The sequence below is a fragment of the Neomonachus schauinslandi genome, chromosome 8 (assembly GCF_002201575.2).
Source record: "Neomonachus schauinslandi chromosome 8, ASM220157v2, whole genome shotgun sequence".
NCBI lineage: Eukaryota > Metazoa > Chordata > Mammalia > Carnivora > Phocidae > Neomonachus > Neomonachus schauinslandi.
The window spans coordinates 126,372,845-126,392,802 of NC_058410.1; the positions used below are offsets into that span (position 1 = coordinate 126,372,845).

General features: G+C 42.9%; 1 protein-coding gene across 3 annotated transcripts in view; it reads right to left on the reverse strand.

The window, feature by feature from the left end:
• Window positions 1–1,716: 1,716 nt before the first annotated feature.
• Window positions 1,717–19,958, reverse strand: part of SSR1 (signal sequence receptor subunit 1) — a 38,698-nt gene continuing 20,456 nt past the window's right edge. For 2 of the 3 annotated variants that reach the window (XM_044917331.1, XM_021696920.2), the window contains exon 8: window positions 14,392–16,737. In XM_044917331.1, the coding sequence (XP_044773266.1) occupies window positions 16,670–16,737 (68 nt within the window). In that variant the 3' untranslated portion in view covers window positions 14,392–16,669. Of the gene's footprint in view, window positions 2,546–14,391; window positions 16,738–19,958 lie in introns of those variants that run through there. The other variant, XM_021696919.1, reaches the window with a different exon arrangement.

The window sequence follows — 19,958 nt, forward strand, 5'->3', positions numbered from 1 at the left end:
TGATCTCGGGGTCCTGGGATGGAACCCACAGCAGGCTCTGCAGGAGCGGAGAGTCTGCTTGAGATTCTCTCTCTCCTTCTGCCCCCCCACCGCCCCCCACTCACACGATGCACGCGTGTGCTCTCTCTCTCTCAAAATAAATAAATAAATCTTTTAAATAAAGTTTTCAACTCTGGGTGCCTCACAGTAAAATGGAGGCTGATGGCCTCCGTGCCCATTTAAATGGCAGGAGCCCTGTGGGGGACAGTGAGGTCGGAAGGACAAGCTCATCACCCGAGCTGTGTGGCCTTGAATAAGGCAGCTGGCATCTCTGACAGGAAGCAGTTTGACACAGTTGCTCCTGACAGCCCTTCCAAGGGGCACCTGGGGATTTTACCTGTGACCTTGGGGAAACTTGAACCACTTCTGGCCGTAGGAATCTAGGCATCCCATGGGTCCCTGGAAATGCTTCCAGATGGCCTCAGAGCCACAGGCCTCCGTGGGGCCAGCTTGGGTGACGGCATGGCCCTGAGCGCCAGACCCCAGAATGCCCTGCTGGGACCGTCGGGCTGCTCAGGCTCACCCACCCTCGGATCAGTGAGGCCGGGGTGTCTGTCACATGCCCAAGCAAGTTTCTGTCACAGGGGAACTGAGGATGGGAGTACAGATAAGAAGACGCATCTGAAGGGCGCCTGGGTGGCAAAGTCTATTGAGTGTCTGACTCTTGATTTCGACTCAGGTCATGATTTCAGGGTCACGAGATCGAGCCCCACGTCGGACTCCGTGCTTAGTTGGGGAGTCTGCTTGGGATTCCCTCTCTCTCTCCCTCTGCCCCTCCTGCTCGTGTTTTTTCTCTCTAATAAATGAATCTTTTAAAAAAAAAAGAAGGAGACACATCTGATCAAATGTGAATGCTCCAAATCTCGTGACTGTCTTGACTCCTCAGAGCCTCGGAAGGGCCAGTGGGCTTCCTTCAGCCTGGCTGAGTTCTCAGAACTGTCAGAGGGGTCTCTCCTCAGACTGGCTGTCCAGAAGCACCCCCATCTCCCATCTGGGAACATATGCCAAACAAGGCAGATACCCAGGCCCCACCCCAGACCTGCCGGCCCAGGATCTCGGGCTGGGGTTAGCCATCCGTGTGTTAACGGGCCCTCCGGGGGGTTCTGACCTGCTCCAAGTGTGACAATTAGCCACTTGACACCGGAACTGATCACTTAGCAGAGGCTCAGCCCCCACCCCCTGACCGCGAGTCTCAAACTTTGAATTCACTTGTAGCGCTGGGTTCAGAATGCAGATACCTGGGCCAGCTCCCTGGGATTCTGCGTTAGGCGTGGGGGATGTTCTGGGCGATTGCGAGGCATTTTCTCTGTGCGACTCTGTCTGTGCACGTGGATGTCTGTGTCCTCTCTCCGCTGGACAGCTTTCATCGGCTTCTTTGCCCTCTCTCTTCTGTTCCTTAAACACCATCTGCTTGGCTCCCTGGTCTGTAACGTCCTTCTTGCCTTCATCCTCTTCTCTCCAAAGTCCCCACTCTGTACTTGAAGGCTCAGCTCAAAGAGCGTCTCCTCTTGGAGCCTCCCGTTCCCTCCCTGCCCCTTCTCACCCCCAGCCCCAGAGGTGTTCCTGCGGCAAGTCCGCAGGATTACCGCGATAGGCCGGGCTGGCGTGGACGGGACCGTATTACGAGTCTGCGATTCCCCCAGGGCCTGGCACTCAGCAAGAGAGTCATACTTGTTTGTAGGCCTTTCAATTCAATTTATTTCAGTCCAATTCAACTCAATGCCATTCAACTTAATTCGTGTCAGCATCATGGAAGAGCCCGGGGGAGCCGCTTAGGGGCGCCAGCACGCGGAAAGCAGGCCTCGGGGCTGGTGGAGGGACCCCACTCACTGATCAGGCTTGGGGACTTGCATTCCCGGGGCGCGCTACTCAGCGCTTCCTGCTCCGGAGGCCCTGACACGTGCTAGGTTGCCCAGCCCCCTGCGAGGCCCCTCCTGGCCCAGCTCCTCTTTGACCATTTCCCTAAGATGAAACTGGAAGCTGCTAAGGTATGTGTCGCAACCATCCTGTTCCAGGGGCTGGTGAGCTCCCTTCACCCAGAGCCGCCGGTCTCCTGAGCTTGGTCACCATCTATGTAATGGGGAAAGAGCAAGCTGAGCTGAAGCAATCTACGGCTTCTTGGGTCATACAGTTCACCTGGTCCTCGCTGGCGGGTCCCCCCGTCCCCATCCTACCTGCTGGCAGGGGAGGCCCAATTTACCAGGATCTCTTCACCCAGAAACATCGCCCAAGAGCTGTTAGTCAGAAGCCACAAAGCCCTGGCCCCACAGCCATTCCCGGCCGTGACTTTTCAGCGGGAGCCGGGGGGACGATCCAGCTGAGCAGGGTTGGTGCGGTCCTAGGTGTCACAGAGAGCAAAACGGTGCAGAAAGGATGGCCAGTCTCCAGGACCCACACGTCCGGAGGGGTTTCCTGCAGCAGCCTGGGCGGAGTGCGCAGCCCTGGCCCCTGGATACGGGGACAGGAGAGGTTGATGAAGCATCAGTGCGTCTCCCTCCTTCTGCGTCTGAAACAACAAAGGGAGAGAGTGACCTCCTGAGAGGCTTCAGGACAGCCCTGGGATCACGTCCCTCCCCGCGGTGCAGCGAGGGGCCGGACAGAGGTGACAGGGCTTGCGCCCGCCTTCCCCCCCCGCAAGATGCTTCCTGCTTGTTTGGGGCCAAATATTTCACCCGATCAGAGACCCAGAGAATCTCCCCCCTGCCCAGCCTTCCCCCAGGAAGAAACAAATGGGAACATCTAAACGTGGGGTTCAGACTTTCTTAAATTGATCCATCCTGTGAGTCCCCCAAAGGAAGGATAAACATCGTGCCTCTTGACTGGGATTTAGTGAGACTTCCATGCTTTCGGTGAGAACCCGGCGTACACGGAAATAAGACACTTAGCCATGCTCCACGAGTAACGCATAAAAAGCCACGAAGCCCGATGCGGAGAGAGCTGGGGGGGTTTGCTTTGTAAGTGAACCAGCTCCCGATCCTTTCACTCATCCTTTCATTCACTCAGCAGCACGTGGAGCACCTGCACCGCGCCAGGCCTGGACCCGGAGCAAGAGGTGGTCCTTGCTCTCCCGGAGCTCGCGGGGCGGGGGGAGAGCGGAGGACAGGCACGCCACCACCAGGATTCAGTCAAGTCGCCCTGAACAGGGACCCCAGACCTAACTGTGGGTGCCTGGAACGGGGAGTAGGGAAGGCTAAGGAAGCTTCCTTCGAAGAGGTGACCTGAAAGCCGAGGCTGAATAACTAAGACCCCACCTTTCCCAAGTCGTCAGTACCAACAGGGCAGTAGTGGGACAAGCCAGCAGCAGCAGATGCCTCCTGACTCACTGCACTGAGAAGGTTCCACGTCACTTCTGTGCCGTTCCTGCCAAAAAGGCAGAATCTGAATCTGTTCACAAGGAGAGAGCACACGAGCTCTAGCTGGGGGACACTCTGCAAAGCCCGTACTCCTTAAGAATGCTTTAAAAGTCCGGAAAGACTGAGGGAAGGTTTCAGGTTAAAAGAAATTAAGGAGACGTGACAACTAAACATAACTCATGATCTACGAGCATCCCTGACACAATTCGTGAAGCCGACCGCCGCTTGTGGATGAGAAAACCTCGCATCGGGGTTACATTCCCTGACTTGGATAACTGTCATTTGGTTGTGTAAGAGCGTGTGTTTGTAGTCAGGACATAAACACCGGTGTGTTCGGGGGCAAAGGGGCATGTCTGCAATTCACTCTCAAACAGGTCAGCGCAAGTGTACGTGGGTGCATGTAGATCTATGTGGCGGAACGTTAACGAGTAATGATCAGGGTGAGGGTTAAGGCCATAGGGAATTTGTACTATTTTGCAGCTTTTCTGTAAGTTTGAAATGCTATCAAAATGAAAGGCTACCCCCAAGCTGGGCGCTCAGCCAGCAGGAAGGGGCCGGGTGTTGGCATCCTCCATCTGGGGCGAGGGCCGGGAGGTGGCAAGGGCGTGGTTGCGCAGGGAATAGGCAGTTCAGCCGGGGGGGGGGGGGGGGTCCAAGTTCAAGGTCGGGACTAGTGAGAGATCAGATTCAAAGGTCAGGTGTAGGCGAACAGTAGAGGATTGGGTCTTGGTCCTGCCGGCTGTGGGGAACTGTGGCAAGGTTTTAAGCAGGGGAGAGCGACAGGACCAGGAGGCCCAAGAGGGTGGGCTTGAAGGGACTAAGCCTGGCAGGACACTGGGTCAGAGCTGTCCCAGCACTGTGGGCAGTGGCCAGTAACCGCCCCCCCCCCCCCCCCGGGGGGGTAGCTGTGCTTGTCAAGGGCAGGAGCTGAGCTGAGAGGGGGGTGGTGAGAGGGGGGGGGGGGCGGGTACCTGTACAAAGGGAGTTTCCTGTGGCAGTGACCGCACCAACTGAGACAGGACACACTGAAGGAGAAAGTGGTTTAGGGAGGAAAATGACCAGTTCCCATGTTGAGTTTGAGGTGCCTTTGGGACACTGATGTCTGGCCGGTGGCTCTGACGGCCCCAGAAGAGGTCAGGGGCATTACACTGCCCGGGTCCAAATCCTGGGTGGCCTTACTATCTCGAAAGCTGGGTGACAGTGGGCAGTTTGCTTTCTCGATCTCTGCCTCCATTTCTTTGGCTGTAACACGATGGGATTAGAACCTTTCTCATAGGGCAGGGGGCCCTGGCAAGGACACGAGTGAACACAAGTAAAACGCCTAGAAGAGTCCCTGGATCACAGGAAGTGCTCAAAGGGTCAGGCACCGCCACCTTCAGCCGCCCTCTGGGGCATCCAGCAAGAGGGCAGGAACGATAGGAAGGGGCAGGTGAAGCAGCCCCATCTCCGTACAAGCAGAAGGAGAGCACGCAGGGCCTGGCAAAGCATCGCTGTCTGTGGTACAGTAAATGCCATCCTGCCATTCAGCGAGTCAGGGGCTCCCAGAGGCAACAGGGCAGATGGGCTCATTACTTTGCACCAGGCAACGCCTTCAGGTGGGACCCCTGGCTCTCCTGGGGCATGCCGCAGTATGCGGGAGCACTGGCTACGCTCATGATCCAAATACAGATTCCTGGGCCCCAGCCCAGAGCAAGAGTCAGAAGCGCTGGGGACGATGCCCTGAACGCTGCGCTTTAAGCGAGCCTCGCCCCTGCAATCTTCTGGGCAATTGCATTCACGAATGCTGCCTGAGGGCAAATAACTGTTGCAGTGATGCATTTTGGAGGGAGAGAACAAAGGGCAATTATTTCCATCCTTAATCACAAATATTTTGGACCTTGACTTTATTCAATAAAGTATGTAAGATTTTAAGTAGCTAGGTGTTTCCCATCATCTTAATAAAGACAGTGTTCCCTTGGGGGAAAAAAATGATGGGAATATTTTAGAAAAAAAAAATCCAGGTAGGTTGAAGTGGTTACTATTACTTTTTACTTTAACCTGGATTAAAGATGCCTTTTAACAAAGGAAGGTCTCTTCAAATACATGGACTATCTATCATAAGGGAAAGCAAGCAGATTTTTTTCTAAGATCATCTGGAGAGCAGAACTGGGACGCAGACCACGAGGAGGCTGATTTGGGTTGAAGAAAGAATTGTCTAATAGTTGAGCTGTCCAAGGATGGGAGTGGGCGCCTGGCCCAGCGGAGGTGTCCGTAGAGGGGGTTACGGAAGAGAGTCTTGCACTGGGCAAAAAGCTGGACACTTGACATAAAGGGAGGGCCATATAAATATTCATTGAATATTAGTAACTAGTAACTCCAGTACTATTATCCCATTTTACAGAAGCAGGCTGAGACCAGTTAAGTGGCTCGTCTAAGGTTATCCAGCCACTAAATGGGTGAGCCTTGAGTCCCACATCGGGTTCTCTGCTCCGCGGGAAGCCTGCTTCTCCCTCTCCCACTCCCCCTGCTTGTGTTCCCTCTCTCACTATCTCTCTCTGTGAAATAGATAAAATCTTAAAAAAAAAAATCGAAGACCAATAGCACGGATGTCCGAGTGAAAATACTTGATTAGTTCATCTGAAGTAAACGTGTGTGTGTGTGTGTGTGTGTGCATGCTGGAGGAGAAGCAGAGGGGTGCTTGGCCAGCACCACAGATGACGCACAGGGCTGTCTTGTACAGCATTCATCGTTCCACTGACAGGATCATTCAAATAACTTAAAAATCCGAATCATTTCATTGACATCTTAGCAAAAGCAGTATTTTTCACTTTAATTTGATGCTTCGTTTGGGGTGGGGGGTGGGGTACAGAGGCTGGTTGGGTTGCATCGGCTGGAGCAGTAGTTTGCTTTAGGAGAGAAAAATGCCTAACAGTCTGTCTTCTTCCCAGTCCTTCTTCACCTTTCTAGCAACGCCACGGGCAGCCCTGCTCAGGAACCCTTCACTGCTGTACCAACTCTGAGCAGCAGAGGGCAGCAAAACACACCCATGCAGACAGGTATCAAGGCTGGCCTGGGAATAATGGTTACACTTTCAAGGGTTTTCCTATCATTTGGAGAATTCCAGAAGAAGAGTACTACTGATTTAAAATTATGAAACCCAAAACACAGAAGTAATTACTTACTCCCTTATTACAAACTTAGTAACTAAAAGGATCTCAACACAGCTAGTCTCTTGACATGAAATACTACCTGAACAGGGCTTGTACTTCTATCTTCTTCAGTCTTTCCTCACGGTGATCTTGTAATGGTTGGTGAGCAGCTTTTGAACACCTACGATAGCTTATTGAATTGTCTCAACTTGGTATGATTTGCTAAGTTATACAAAAAAAATTTAACAAAAAAATATTTAAGGTTATGATTCACTCACAGTTTGGGAACTGACTTCATTTTGAAGCTACAGCTGTGATTTCCCTATTGTTTCGCTTCCTTTTCTAGAACTCACCTACGGGATTTCACATGAGCCACACTTACAGAAACTCTTGGGCACTTGCTTGCCAGTCTCCTGAGTTTTGTGTTGGTAAATGCTTCCTGCCGGAGCTGCAATGTACAAGCAAGAGGCCATTCTGGCCTCTTCTCTAGAACCCTCCAGGTGTGGTTGTCTGCCACATGAGCCTGGAAGTCTTGTCGTGTCTGTACAGATGAAACCAAGACTCGGGCACAACAATTCAACCTATTTCCTCCTGGGTTTTCGGGGAATGGTGACCGGGCTCCCACCTGGAAACCTTCCATATCATGAGGGAGACAGGAGAATCATGCGAAGGTTCTGGACACAGACATGTCTGTGCTCTGGTCTCAGCTTTGTCACTTAGTAGCTGAGAGGTTTTTAGTAAGTTACTTGTGTATTCCGGTTCCTCGTTTACAAAATGAGGATATACCTACTTCACTGTATGGCTGGGATAATAATTCATATTTATTAAAACATTTGTCAAGTGTCAGGTACTATTTTAAGACTTGGTGATCTGGTAAATACAATTCTTCAAACGGGGGTGACAGACAACGGAAGAACAAGGTAGTTTCAGATAGTGGTGAGGGTAGATGGACAGTTAGAAACTGCTGTGGCGCAGATGCTTGAGTTGATGCCTCGGACGAGGGGAGTGGGTCGGGGAGGACGGACAGGCAAGGATCACGTGTGGGTGGGGACCTGGGTAGAGGGAATCATGGCCAAGCCTGGGGGCCAGCGGGAGCAGCAGAGGAGGGGTGAGAGGCAGGGGAGGACCAGATCCCTGTGGACGACGGTGGTCTCCATGTTCACGGGAGTGTGACGGGAGGCCAGACGAGGGGCAGGGCTGGACTCACTGGGTCAACGTGGGCACAGGGACTGGGAGGCAAAGGGTGGGGCAGGAGGGGACGCACTCAACACAGTGCCTGGCACAAACTCAGCTGCAGATGTAGTTGATTAATTAAAAAAAACAACTCATGGGAAACTGGAGTTCCTTTAAGGAAAAAAGGAAAAATACTCTCAAGGATATTCCACCAATAATCTTAATTTTCTCTGAATATGTAAAGTCACAATACATCCAAGGTTTTTAAATTGGCTCATTTTCTGAGCTACAGCGAAGCTGCCCACAACCATTGTGATTATTATACTCATTGTAGGAGGCTCAGATAAATTTAACGTTTCCTCCATTATAAAATAGAAGCATTTTGAACATTTTTGAAAAGGAAAAATAAAATCTACCACCGTACCACAAAAACTGCTTTAGCATCTTGTATATATATTGCTCTTCGGACTTGGGACTAATCTGACATTTAATACTGAGTGTTCCAAGCATTGTGGACAAGAAATTAAAAATGCTGGTTCTTACTGTCCTAATATTTTTTGATTCATTTTTTCCTTTAGGAAAGACTAAAAACATTACATAGCTACACTGTATCTCCAAAGTTTTTTGGAGCTCTCCATACTTTTTCTATGAAGAACACATTCAGCTCTATTGCTTACAATAAAATCTTGAAAAGGAAATTCTAGGTACTGACTCATCAACATAGATGAGGAAGTTAAATCAAAGACATCTCTCTCTGCTTGTTTAAAAATGTTTAAAATTAAGATCAGGATATGCGGTCTGTACAATTGCTGGGAACCCAAACTCTCAATATGTGTGTGAGTATTGGGTGGAGGGGTGTCTTACGACCATCACCTGAAAAGTCAACTAGCTGACAAACAGCACAAATAAAAGTCATCTTAAATCATCTTTACTCTAAAACAAGATTTTGTTACTTGAAATGTCAGAATTTTAAAAGCTTTTAGAAAATGTGTGAGGCTTTTTTCTTTTTACAAATCCCAGGGGAAAATTAAGATCAATATTATACTACTTTTTTTTTTTTTTTTTGCTTAGTATTTCGGATTCACTTTGTGCTTCTAACGTTTAAGACCTAGCAATAATATGCAGTACCATTTTAGGTGTACTGTGTACAAATACTTTCAAGACCAGCTTTAACTGAGGGATATGTAAATTTAAAAATGCATTTTACAGGACAGCAGACTAGTTTAGGTGTGTTTTGCTAGACCAATGGAAATAACAAAGAAGAGGGGTACTACTCTTGGGTTTACCAAACTGGAAAAACTGTGATTTCCAGATACTCACAGAGCAGGAACATTTCTCAAAGGCGCACAAAAAAGTTATGGATTAATCAGGCCCACTTTCATTAAGTAGTCCTGAATGACAGCCAGAGAACATCCTTAGCCACCAAATAAAGCCTGAGGAAGAAAGCTGTCATAAATAACCTGATGAAAATATGGCAGAAATCACATTCCAAGTTTGAAAGCACTAGAATTAAAATAGCAAACCCAAGACCTCCTGCAATGAATTAGGAAATATAAAAAAATTATCTGGAACCAAAGGTATTTTGCCTATAATGAATGAGTTCAGATATCTTTGAAGTTCTGAAATTGTTAGATTATGAAGTGGAGAGAACTGCAATCTAATTTAACTCATAGCAGAGCTAAAATTAGTAAGAATTTATTAAATGCTTATGTGCAAATGACTGTACTTGGACTTTTTAAGATTTCATATTGGACAAATGGGAGCCATGTTACTGGAGAATGGCGAGAAGTTAGATTGGGGAGATTTATGGAGGGAAATAAACATTTGTGACTTGTTTGGGGTTACAATAGAAAGTTTAAGTGAAAACCAGTCACAGGCAGTTAGAATGGCACCAGGAAAATAAGTGAGGACTAAGGTAATAAACAGCAGATAAAGCTCTCCAATGCGAGTAGAGAGAGAAGGACAAAGAGCCTGAGTTTGGGGTTAGTCAGTGGAGATAAGAAAAGGAGGCAAGAACATCACAGAAGTGAAGAGGAACTTTTGAGGGGGCTGGTGGTCAGTGAGTTAATTGCACAAGTCAAGGCCAGAGAATTCAGAGTGCAGAAGGATGGCAAATAGGGAACCATGAGATCCCGAGAACAGGTTTTTGGGACAGAAGCTAATTAGAAAGAAATTTAAAAGACTGAAAGCCTAGTGAAGAAAAAGCAGCCAATAGCGTTGAGATACTTTGACAAGGAGAGAAAACAACAAAACAGGAATGCAGTGAGAGGGGCAAGAGTATCATGTAAAAGACTTAAGACAGGAGGGTTTTTGTATAGGTGTGCACAAAAGGAAGAAAGTCAGAGATGGTGAGGACGATGGGAAAGGGGGTGCACATCTGGAGACAGAAGTCTCAAGAATCTGAAAGATAGGATTGATGACAATGAAGAAGGCCCTGTAACAGCTCTGAACGCCTTGTGTAGACAGCCCATCCAGGATTTTTCCTTGAAACCAGACTATCAGGCCATCAGCCACGTGAGAAGTCACCATAGTGACCAAAGGGTCACAGGATCTTACCAGTGGTTCCCGAAAGGAGATTACTTCCAGGTGGAGGCTTCAGTCTAACCAGATGTGGGTTACCCAGGTGGACTTCAACTAAGGAGTCAAGCTAGGCCACTCTCAGACTACCGCGTGGGGTCCTCCTGCCACTACCATCTCTGCAGACGGCTTCAGGACAGGCAGACCACAGCCTGCTCTAGAGCTTGTTTCCCGCTGAGTGGAGACACACAGTGCCGGCAGCTGGCAGTGGCGAATGGAGATACATCACCATGATTTTTGGCCATGAAAAGCTCACTCGATTATGAACAGTTTGAGGTATTAAATACAAGACCTTAAAATACACGTGACTCTAATAATAAACTGCTCAGGAGAGTTCAAGGGATGAAGTCCTGTTTTTATGTGTACTGAGGACCAACGACTTTAAATCTTTTACCTTGGATGATGGCAACAGGTCCTCTTAAAAGAGCCACTGTCCAGAGTATTGATAAATCTATCTTGACTTTTGGCTGTGATAGCACAAGAACATAAGAAGGTATCTACCTCAGAGAAAATATCAAGCAAATCCTAAGCGATGCAACTAGAACACAGGTAGGTAGATTTTGTGTGTGAATGTGAAGGTGCTCCCTGTCCGAGGATTCACAGGTCTTGTTCCAACAAAGCTGGAGACAGCAATGGACCAAATCTGCACCATGGGTGCCTCTGGGCTCCTTGAAGTGGTTGCATCATGGATAATGGGGTTAGCTGGGGTAGTTGTGAGGATTGAATAAGAACGTATGTGGTAGAACACAGAGCAGATGTTTGATGTACCTGCTCAATGTGAACACTATGCTTGATGAAAATATTTCCCACATTCCTTTCTAACATGCTTTTAGAACATCAGCACCTATTTTGACAAATCTAAGATAGATGATCAAATGGATTTCTGAAAATACACAAATAAGACTGATTCTCTTTGGGTAGCTCTGTGTGAAGCTCAAAGAAATTCTGGGAGGAATTTAAAAAAATGTTTGGAGTAGCAGCGCCATCGCTGGAGAACATGGCAGCCGCCCCAAGCTCTGAAAAAGGTAATTCTCAGTTTGATGGGCAGGCTCGAATAGTTAAAATAAAACCCCCCTTGGCGGCCCTATTGCTCTGGTTCCTTATTATATCCAGAGAGCTAGCCACATTACATGTCCATCTTAAGACTTTCACTCTTTAGCTAAAAAAAATATCACTATTTAGCTTTCCTCTACAGAATTTGACTACTATCCATGTTGAAGTCCAAAAAGTACCATGTACACCTCCCACTCATATGCTTCCCGGGATGTTACAACAGTATGGAGCTTTACAACAGCAGTAGCAATCACTTACGTAGCTTCTGATGCGCCAGGCAAAGTTCTGAACGGCTAACAACTCTAAAAGGTAGGCACCCAAAACTGAAGTCAATGAGATGATGTAACTTGACTCTAACCAAGAGAGCTGGAATTTGAACCCAGGCAGCCACAGAGGAGTCCATTACATACCTTAGTTCTTTCTGGGTTTGCTAACTAAATTTAAGAATCATTCAATAACACTGTATTAAGGGTTTGTAGGTAACAATCAATTTGGGACACTTCAAGTATCTCTCAATTTAAAAAGAACACATCAAGACTCCACAGATGAGCTGCCTTCTCAAGGTCACACTTTAGTGGGCAGGGTGGACTATATTCCCAATCCAAAGGCTAGCAAACCATACCATCTTTGTTCAACCTCACAGAATTGCCAATGATACTGGGTTATCACCAAGAACACTTCTGAACACAATCCCATGGAAGAATGACAAAGAAAACTGGCCCACATTTTCTCATTCTTTAAACACTTGTGATAAGGCTTCCACATGAAAACTGCAAACTAGAAACTGGGGATAAAATGCAAATAAGATGCAGAACTCACGGTCCGCAGAGAGACAGACATATCACACAAGGTGACATATCGTTACAGGTACTATAACAAAAATCTACGTAAGGGTTGATCTTCAAGTTTTCTAGAGGATACTGGATTTTCTTTTCTAATGCTCCACGGTGCCTCTTAAGGGAAATCCACACTTGAACAGAAAGAAGACAGAAGCCTAATCTACAATCCCGGTTTTGTGTAGTTGTATAACCCAAGAACGAGTACAGTTGACCCTTGAATGTGGGCTTCAGGGTGCTGATCCCGGCACAGTCAAAAATCCACATACAACTTTTGACTCCTCAAAAACGTAACTACTAATAGCCTACTGTTGACCAGAACCATTACCAATAATATAGTTGATTAACACACATTCTGTATATGTATTATATATGATATCGCTACAATAAAGCTAGAAAAGATTAAGAAAATCGTAAGAGGAAATACATTTACAGAACTGTATTTATTGAAAAAAATCCATGTATAAGTGGACCCATGCAGTTCAAATCCGTTGTTCAGAGGTCAACTGTACTTCACTCTCATCTTTTAACATGAAGATGAATCTTCAACCCTTTAAAACTTGAAAATCCGCCAAACTAGCATATCAATCTTAAAATGTTTTTGAAGACCATGATTTTATTAATCAAGGGTATTTAAAGAGGTGTCATTATCAAGATTAAATAGGGTACTGTGGATAACTGAATTATATAAAAAATTTCAAATTATATGTATACACCAAACACACAAATCGATTTATAACAGCTCAGAAGACTCTTTGGGGTTATTTTATAGTATTCTGGAGTTGAGTGGCATTTATATACTACTGTATAGTACAAGTAAAGATACAGTATATTAAGTACTGAGTTTATTGGACCTTTTCAGTTGCTGAATTCTGGAAAACCAAGTATTTTTAAGCTGCCCAAATGCTTGGTTTCATAAAATTTCCATCTTAAACATGGTGCAGGGGAAAGAATGTGGGAGTTTTAGAAATAGCTCTGAATCTAAATTCAATATGTAACACCTTGCATAAGCTACTTAAATTCAGGAGGTTTTTTCCATCTATAAAGTGAGAATCACCTTCCTTCAGTTGCTGTGAAGGTTTATTAGAAGATGAATGGAAAGGCCCAAGAGAACACAATCCATGGCTGATGTTTAATAAATGAGTTCCTTTTCTACTGCCTTTAAAAAAGCTGCTAAATGGTACCAGAACCTCAAGAAATAATTCCCAAGTCTGAAAAAGGGAAAACTCCAGAACTTCAGATTACATACAGAATTAATTACTATGAAAGTCTAGGCTTTTGTGTAAACAAAGAATAAAATCATACAAATATTAACTGGTACAGTTCTCTAAGAGGCCTAAAGAAACTGTTGAGAAGTTTGCAGGTCAGTTCTGTTCTTGCCTCGTACTATCCGAATATTCCGCTTTATGCTAGTAGTGAGGGGCTGACAGGTCAGGCTGCTCTTCACTAAGCTGGAAATATTAGTTCAAAGTAGGATTTTATTTAGTAAAACTGTAACAAATGTATTATTTTACAGCTATAAGTGATGCTGTCCAAAAGTGTGGCAAATTATTTCAAGTGTACCTGGAAATACAGATTTAAATTTTTAAATTTAAGCTAACATCTAATTTTGGAACTAAAATAAGGAAAAACCAAGGACCTATCAAAATTTTGGTGAGAGATAATGTGTACTGCCAAGTTCAAGGTAAAAAAAAAAAAAATTAAAAATTACATCATTATTTAAATGCACTAACCAAGTTTCTTTTTTCTTCCAACCAAGGGTATGGCTATTATTGTACCAAAAAAGATGAATGCTGTATGAGAGACTGACATATTACATTTACCTACTACTGTACCTCCAAAATAATGTTAAGTCATTAAACAAAGATTTCAAGGTCACATTACCACTATTAACTACTCCGCAACAGAGGCAAAGACAATTATAGGCTAATGCACTGCAAATACACCTTTAAGGCAGTGGCTTTTTAATGTCGGTTTTTTTTTTTTTTTAAGACCTAAATTTGCCTTTTCCTCCTATCAAAGTCACTATCTTCTGAAACTTACTTAAATTTAAAAACTACTAAAATCAAGTCTATGTTCCTTTTCTTCTGACTTCTATCTTCCTCAGGATCTTGCAGGTCCCATTCCCGCCCCACCACCCTGCTCAGACAACACTTCAGAGGGCAAGGGTAGTCTGAAAAGTCACTCACTACATAAGACCGTGAAATGAATGATGAAGCTATACAACCAAAGCAAGATCCATGCTTTATGAACACATTATTCTCACATGTCTGCGTGACAGGTTTGATATACAAGATTCTTGGTTCATTTTACAGATTCTGAAACCAATTAGCTCAAAAGGTGAATTCTGAAACCATGGTTGGTGTAGCAAATGAATATATCAAAACAAACTTTAAAAACTTCATCCAAATATTTACATTTAAAAAAGACATTTAAAAAATAGGCTACTTATTAAGTGTGCTTGAACAAACCATGTGTGGAATTGAATTCCATTCATTACGGAGTTAGTTTTCTGCTAAACACATACTGATTCTATAGAAGACCCTGGCAGTTGAGGATTTAAGTTTTCAAATGTTCCCAATGGATGCTAAAAAATAAAACGTGACAAAGGATTTCTGAGGCACTAATTTGAACCTCAGCAGTGGAAAGGCTAGCATGTAAGGCAAATTCCTTAGGAGTGAGAAGGGCCGGCACCTGTAACTCAGTGTGGCTTTGCCAGTGCCTAAGTCCCACCAAGTACTCCATGAAACGGTCTAGAAACCATTTAAATTGTGTAATTACACCTCACTGCGTTATGTTCTAATAGTTTCACAAACTTAGGAATTCACAAAACAATGTTCTGAAATATATTCCTTGAGAAGGAATATAGGAGGGTCTCCTATATTACATTAAACAAAAAACATGCAGTTTTTACAGCTCATAGAGCTTTTTCAAAATAAGCTACTGATCATACAGCCCAATTAAAAACTCAAACACTTTATATTACAGGTATAGAATGCTTATAGTTCAGCAATACCAATATAGATAATTTGACACCTTAGCCCCTACTTGCAAAGTGATTAACAACTATACAATAATAACTTCTATTGTCATAGGCTTTGGCTCAGATGTTTAAATACTTAAAGAACTTGGTAAGATTTTTTGTGTGTCTTGTTTTGCTGTGGTTTCATGTGGGCATGGGTGGGGATTATAAAGACATGAGGGGAGGGGTCAGTTCATTGTATTAAGACAGATCAGGAATTAAATAGCCACTAGAATTTCATTTACCATTTCTTTACAAAATATATGTGGGAGAATATGGCTTAAAAACAGAGGGGAAAGGCCTCTTATCTGTTCGTACTATTTTACTTTACCCTTTATCCAGTCTGACAATAATGCCAAACTTAATTTACTACCTAGGACAAGAGTGACTCTAACAGGATTTTATGAAGTCCAATTTAATTTTGGTTCTGAGATCTTAAGTGCTTAAAATTTTGGAATTCTTCAGATTAACTAAAAAAAGTTTCTCTGAACAAAATACCCAAAAGATTAGATAAAAACCCAATTGCTTAACTACTTAAAAAAATAGCCAACTTTTTTTTTTTTTTTACAGATTAGTATTACTTGTAATTTATCTCTGCCCCTATAAACTGACTTTTTGCTTAAGTCTATAGACAAAGGCAATTTTTCTCAAGCAAGATACTATTAAGGAAAAAATATGATCTCTTAAAAAAAAGAAACAAAAAGAACTAAGTGGGTCAGAAATAAAACAACAATGGATAGCACAACTCAGGTCCCACAAATGTACTAGTTTCTTTAAAAAAAAAAAAAAAAAGGTAAAAAAAGAAAAAGAGGGTGAGGTGGTTTTATATATCAAAATCAGAATTCTCATGCTTCACAATTTTGTTGCTAGAAATCCCCAAATTCCTTGGACTCATTTGGGAAGTTTTCTGAAGGTGCGCATTATAGTAAACAGCAGCAAAATACCAAAACAGTTCTACTGCTAAAAAGCAGCTACTCCTGTTTGTGCCTTTAGAATACTAGTTGTAAAACAGCAACAATAACAAAATACAAATTTGCGCCACCAAATGGATTTGAGCAATTCTAAGAAAGAAACAAACTGTTTTCTTTAAAACAGTCTAAGGCAGGACATTGACCATCATATTGGACAAATATTGAGTTTTGGGGGAAATATGAGAAAATGTCAAAAAGAGACAACAGCATTATATTTAGTATTCTAAAGGCAGGCTTCAGGTAGTTCAACAATGATTCTGGTAACACCAACTGCTCACAGACATACACACGCACACACATATATTTTAATGGCTTAAAAAAACCCAAATTTGTTACTTTAGAAAAATGAATGCAGTGCATTTTCAGTAATATTATCGCCACAGACTCTGATGGCTCAGTCCACACATAAGCAGTAGTTGCCTTCTATGGTGATATGGCTTCTCTGCACTAACTCCCATCAGGCCGAAAAACATTAGGGCAGGTTAAGTAAAGACTGAATTGTTGCACAAAGGGACATTTACTCATCAGATCCCACTGATCTCTTCTGTGCCCGTTTCCTGGGCAACCTTCTTGGTGAAGCTTTATCTGGAAGAAAAGAGAAAGTTTTAACTTGCTTATTGTAAATATGATGGATTCAAAAGACCTTTAAAAAGGCATTTTTCTTCAACTTTACCACTAAGTTAAAAAAAAAAAAACCACACATGCAAAAAATACCCTAGTAATAAATGCCTCTTATCTAGTATAAGTTGTTAAACTAACCTTTAAAATAATCCTTCAAGAGTAACTCAATGCAAATAAAACTTTGTGTGATCAGGGTGGGCAAAGGTTTAATCTCGGTTACTCGAATCCTGAAGCCACCAGCAAAATCTTAAATTCTACAATTTAATATGTTTATATGTGCATAAGTAAATGCTTTAGAAATAGTGTCAAAGGTATGAAATTTGCAGCTTAAAAACACCTATACTGGCTACAAATTAATATTTATAAATGCAGCCATGCAGTTTGCATAATTTTTGGCAATTTCATAAATTTAGCTGGAATGAACAGCAGGTTAAAGGAAATTTTTAGACAGAACCAAACCATCCTGCATACACAAGCCTACTTTGAATACTTTTTTCTTTTTATCTCCTTACATTAGATTCCTAGTGGGTTTTATTAAACAAAAGCTAAATTGGTGGTGAGTTTCTACTCCTATCCAGTACAAGGAGTCACCTATGTTTCTTTCAGTAAGGATATCTTCTTCTCTGACCACTACTTTTTTTTATTTCTAGGAGCACTTTACATATTAGGAAGTTAAGCCCTTTGTGGTACAAGCTACAAATTATAATTAGTTTTCCAGCTTTAAAAAAAAAAAAAAAAAGGGGGCTGGAAAAAATATTTAACACCAAAAGTATGGGGTTTATTTTGTAAGCATTTCATGAACAATGGGTATAAAAAAAAAAAATTTACCTAGAAGATCTTAATTTTTATTTTCTAAAATTGCCAGATCACCATAACTGTATTTTAAAAATAGAGTAAATGTTTATCAAGAGTATTTAGCAGCTAAATTCTTTTTAAAAAATATGCTTTAGAGTTAGTGACTATGAAATATTAAGACTGAGTCTGTAAATCACATGAAAACTGACCTTATTAAGATAGGTTAATGATGTGTTTGGGGGGGCTCAACTCACCCAAAATTGAGCATAGAAGCATTTTTCTGATGGAGAAAGCCTACAACTTTCATCAGATTTCAGAAAGGTTAGACTAAAACTACTGCCTTTATGCAACTGACCAATTACTAGATATTTTAAAATAAACAATACACTGAATATGATCTTTGAGGATTCAAAAAGTACTTTAAGTAGGCTCCACGTGGGGCTCAAACTGAGATCAAGACCAGAGCTGAGATCAAGAGTCAGATGTTTAACCAACCCAGGCACTCCTCAAAATGTACATTATTTATTTTTTTAAGATTATTTGAGAGAGCAAGAGCACACGCAGGGGGAGCAGCAGAGGGAGAGGGAAAAGCAGACTCCCCGCTGAGCAGGAAGCCTGACATGGGGCTCAATCCCAGGACCCTGAGATCATGACCCAAGCCGAAGGCAGACACTTAACTGACTGGGCCACCCAGGTGCCCCAAAAATTACTTTAGAATTGAACAGCCATTTTTTTTTTTTTTGCTGTCTAGTCATCCTACTTCTGACTTTACTTGTGGTGTGACCATATTCATTATAATCTCAAAAGAGAAAAAAGACCTTGTAAAAAAAAAAAAGCAAAAACAACAAAAAAACAATCTTATTCCGAGCATTCCAGTAACTTTTTTTGTGTATGTACTTAGCTGTACTATAAGTAGTTGGTTTGTATGAGATGGTTAAAAAGGCCAAAAATAAAAGGTTTCTTTTTTTCCTTTTTTGTCTATGAAGTTGCTGTTTATTTTTTTTGGCCTGTTTGATGTATGTGTGAAACAATGTTGCCCAACAATAAACCGAATTTTATTTTGCTGAGTTGTTCTAACAAAAAAAAAAAAAGAATTGACTAGCCATCTGTGTGAATGTAGCAGTTACTATGCAGACTGAAGTCAGTAATCAGCACTTCACAACAATTTCAACCACCTGTAGCAGAGTTTTAAGTAGGAGAATACATGAAAAAGAGCCGCAGAGGACCTGCAATGCCTGTTTCAACACATACCAGTTGGACTCCAGGAAGGCAGCCAACTCTGCCTAACTTAACAGTGAGTCTAAAAACTTCCATCACCTGCTCAGCACAGCAGATAGAAGCAGATAAGTGAGAAACAGAGTAAGATAGCATTCTAGAGTCATTTGGCTTTTGGGAAAATGGCTCCAAATTCCTCAAGGGCCTTAAGCAGCATTTTACTTCAGCAAAAAACAGTAACAGATGTGTGTAACGATGCTTTTGGGCCAAAGAAAAAACAACCCCCCTCTTACCACTTGCCCCACCAAAAACCCTAAAAAACTATTTAAAAAAAACCCTAACATATTATTTAAGGCCAAAATATTTTAGCTTTTAAGAACAACGCTTAAACTATATGAAACAAGAAATCACTTAACTGAAAGAACAAAAAACACTGGAACATGATGTTAATGAGATTCAGTAAATGGGGCAGATCTGAAAATGCCCATCCTGCCCTTTTAAAAGAAAGATGTTACAGAAAGCCACCTAATTGTGGAAAAACTGCAACTTTTTTCATTTTTAGAAAAGACAAAGGCAAAATGTTAGCAGAAACTTAAACTAGTCCCTCACCCCACCCCTCAGACTGCACAATCTATCCTATTTCCTATCACACCTGGGGGAGTCATACTATATAAGTAGCCATCAGATGGATTTTTTAAATTAATGAGATAAAAATTGCAAGCTTTCTAATGGATCCCCGAGTTAAAAGAAAGTCAAATTACATGAAAGACTTCATCCTTATAAGTTTCTGATTAAGGTTGCCTTATGCATACATTTAAAACACTAGTATTAAACAAAAGATCTATAATTTTCTATTAAAATCACTTAACCTGTCATTTACAGTTAAAAAGATTTGAGGGAAACGGAAGCACCCTAATCTGAAATGCAAAACATATCAGGAAAAAATGTATTAGTAACAGGCTCATATCATTTCAAACCACCCCTCCTTCCTTTACATTCTGATGAGTGAGACGGAGACGAGAAAAATCTCTTGCCAAATTAAACAGTGGCCCCTGAAACCTATTTGTCCTCACACTACCCCTCTCCAAAATTCCTGGAAGCCCGAGAGACTTCCACTACCATGCATACCTCCTGCTCCATTATCTTCAAAATTTCTCTTGGTTTTCTCCATTCCG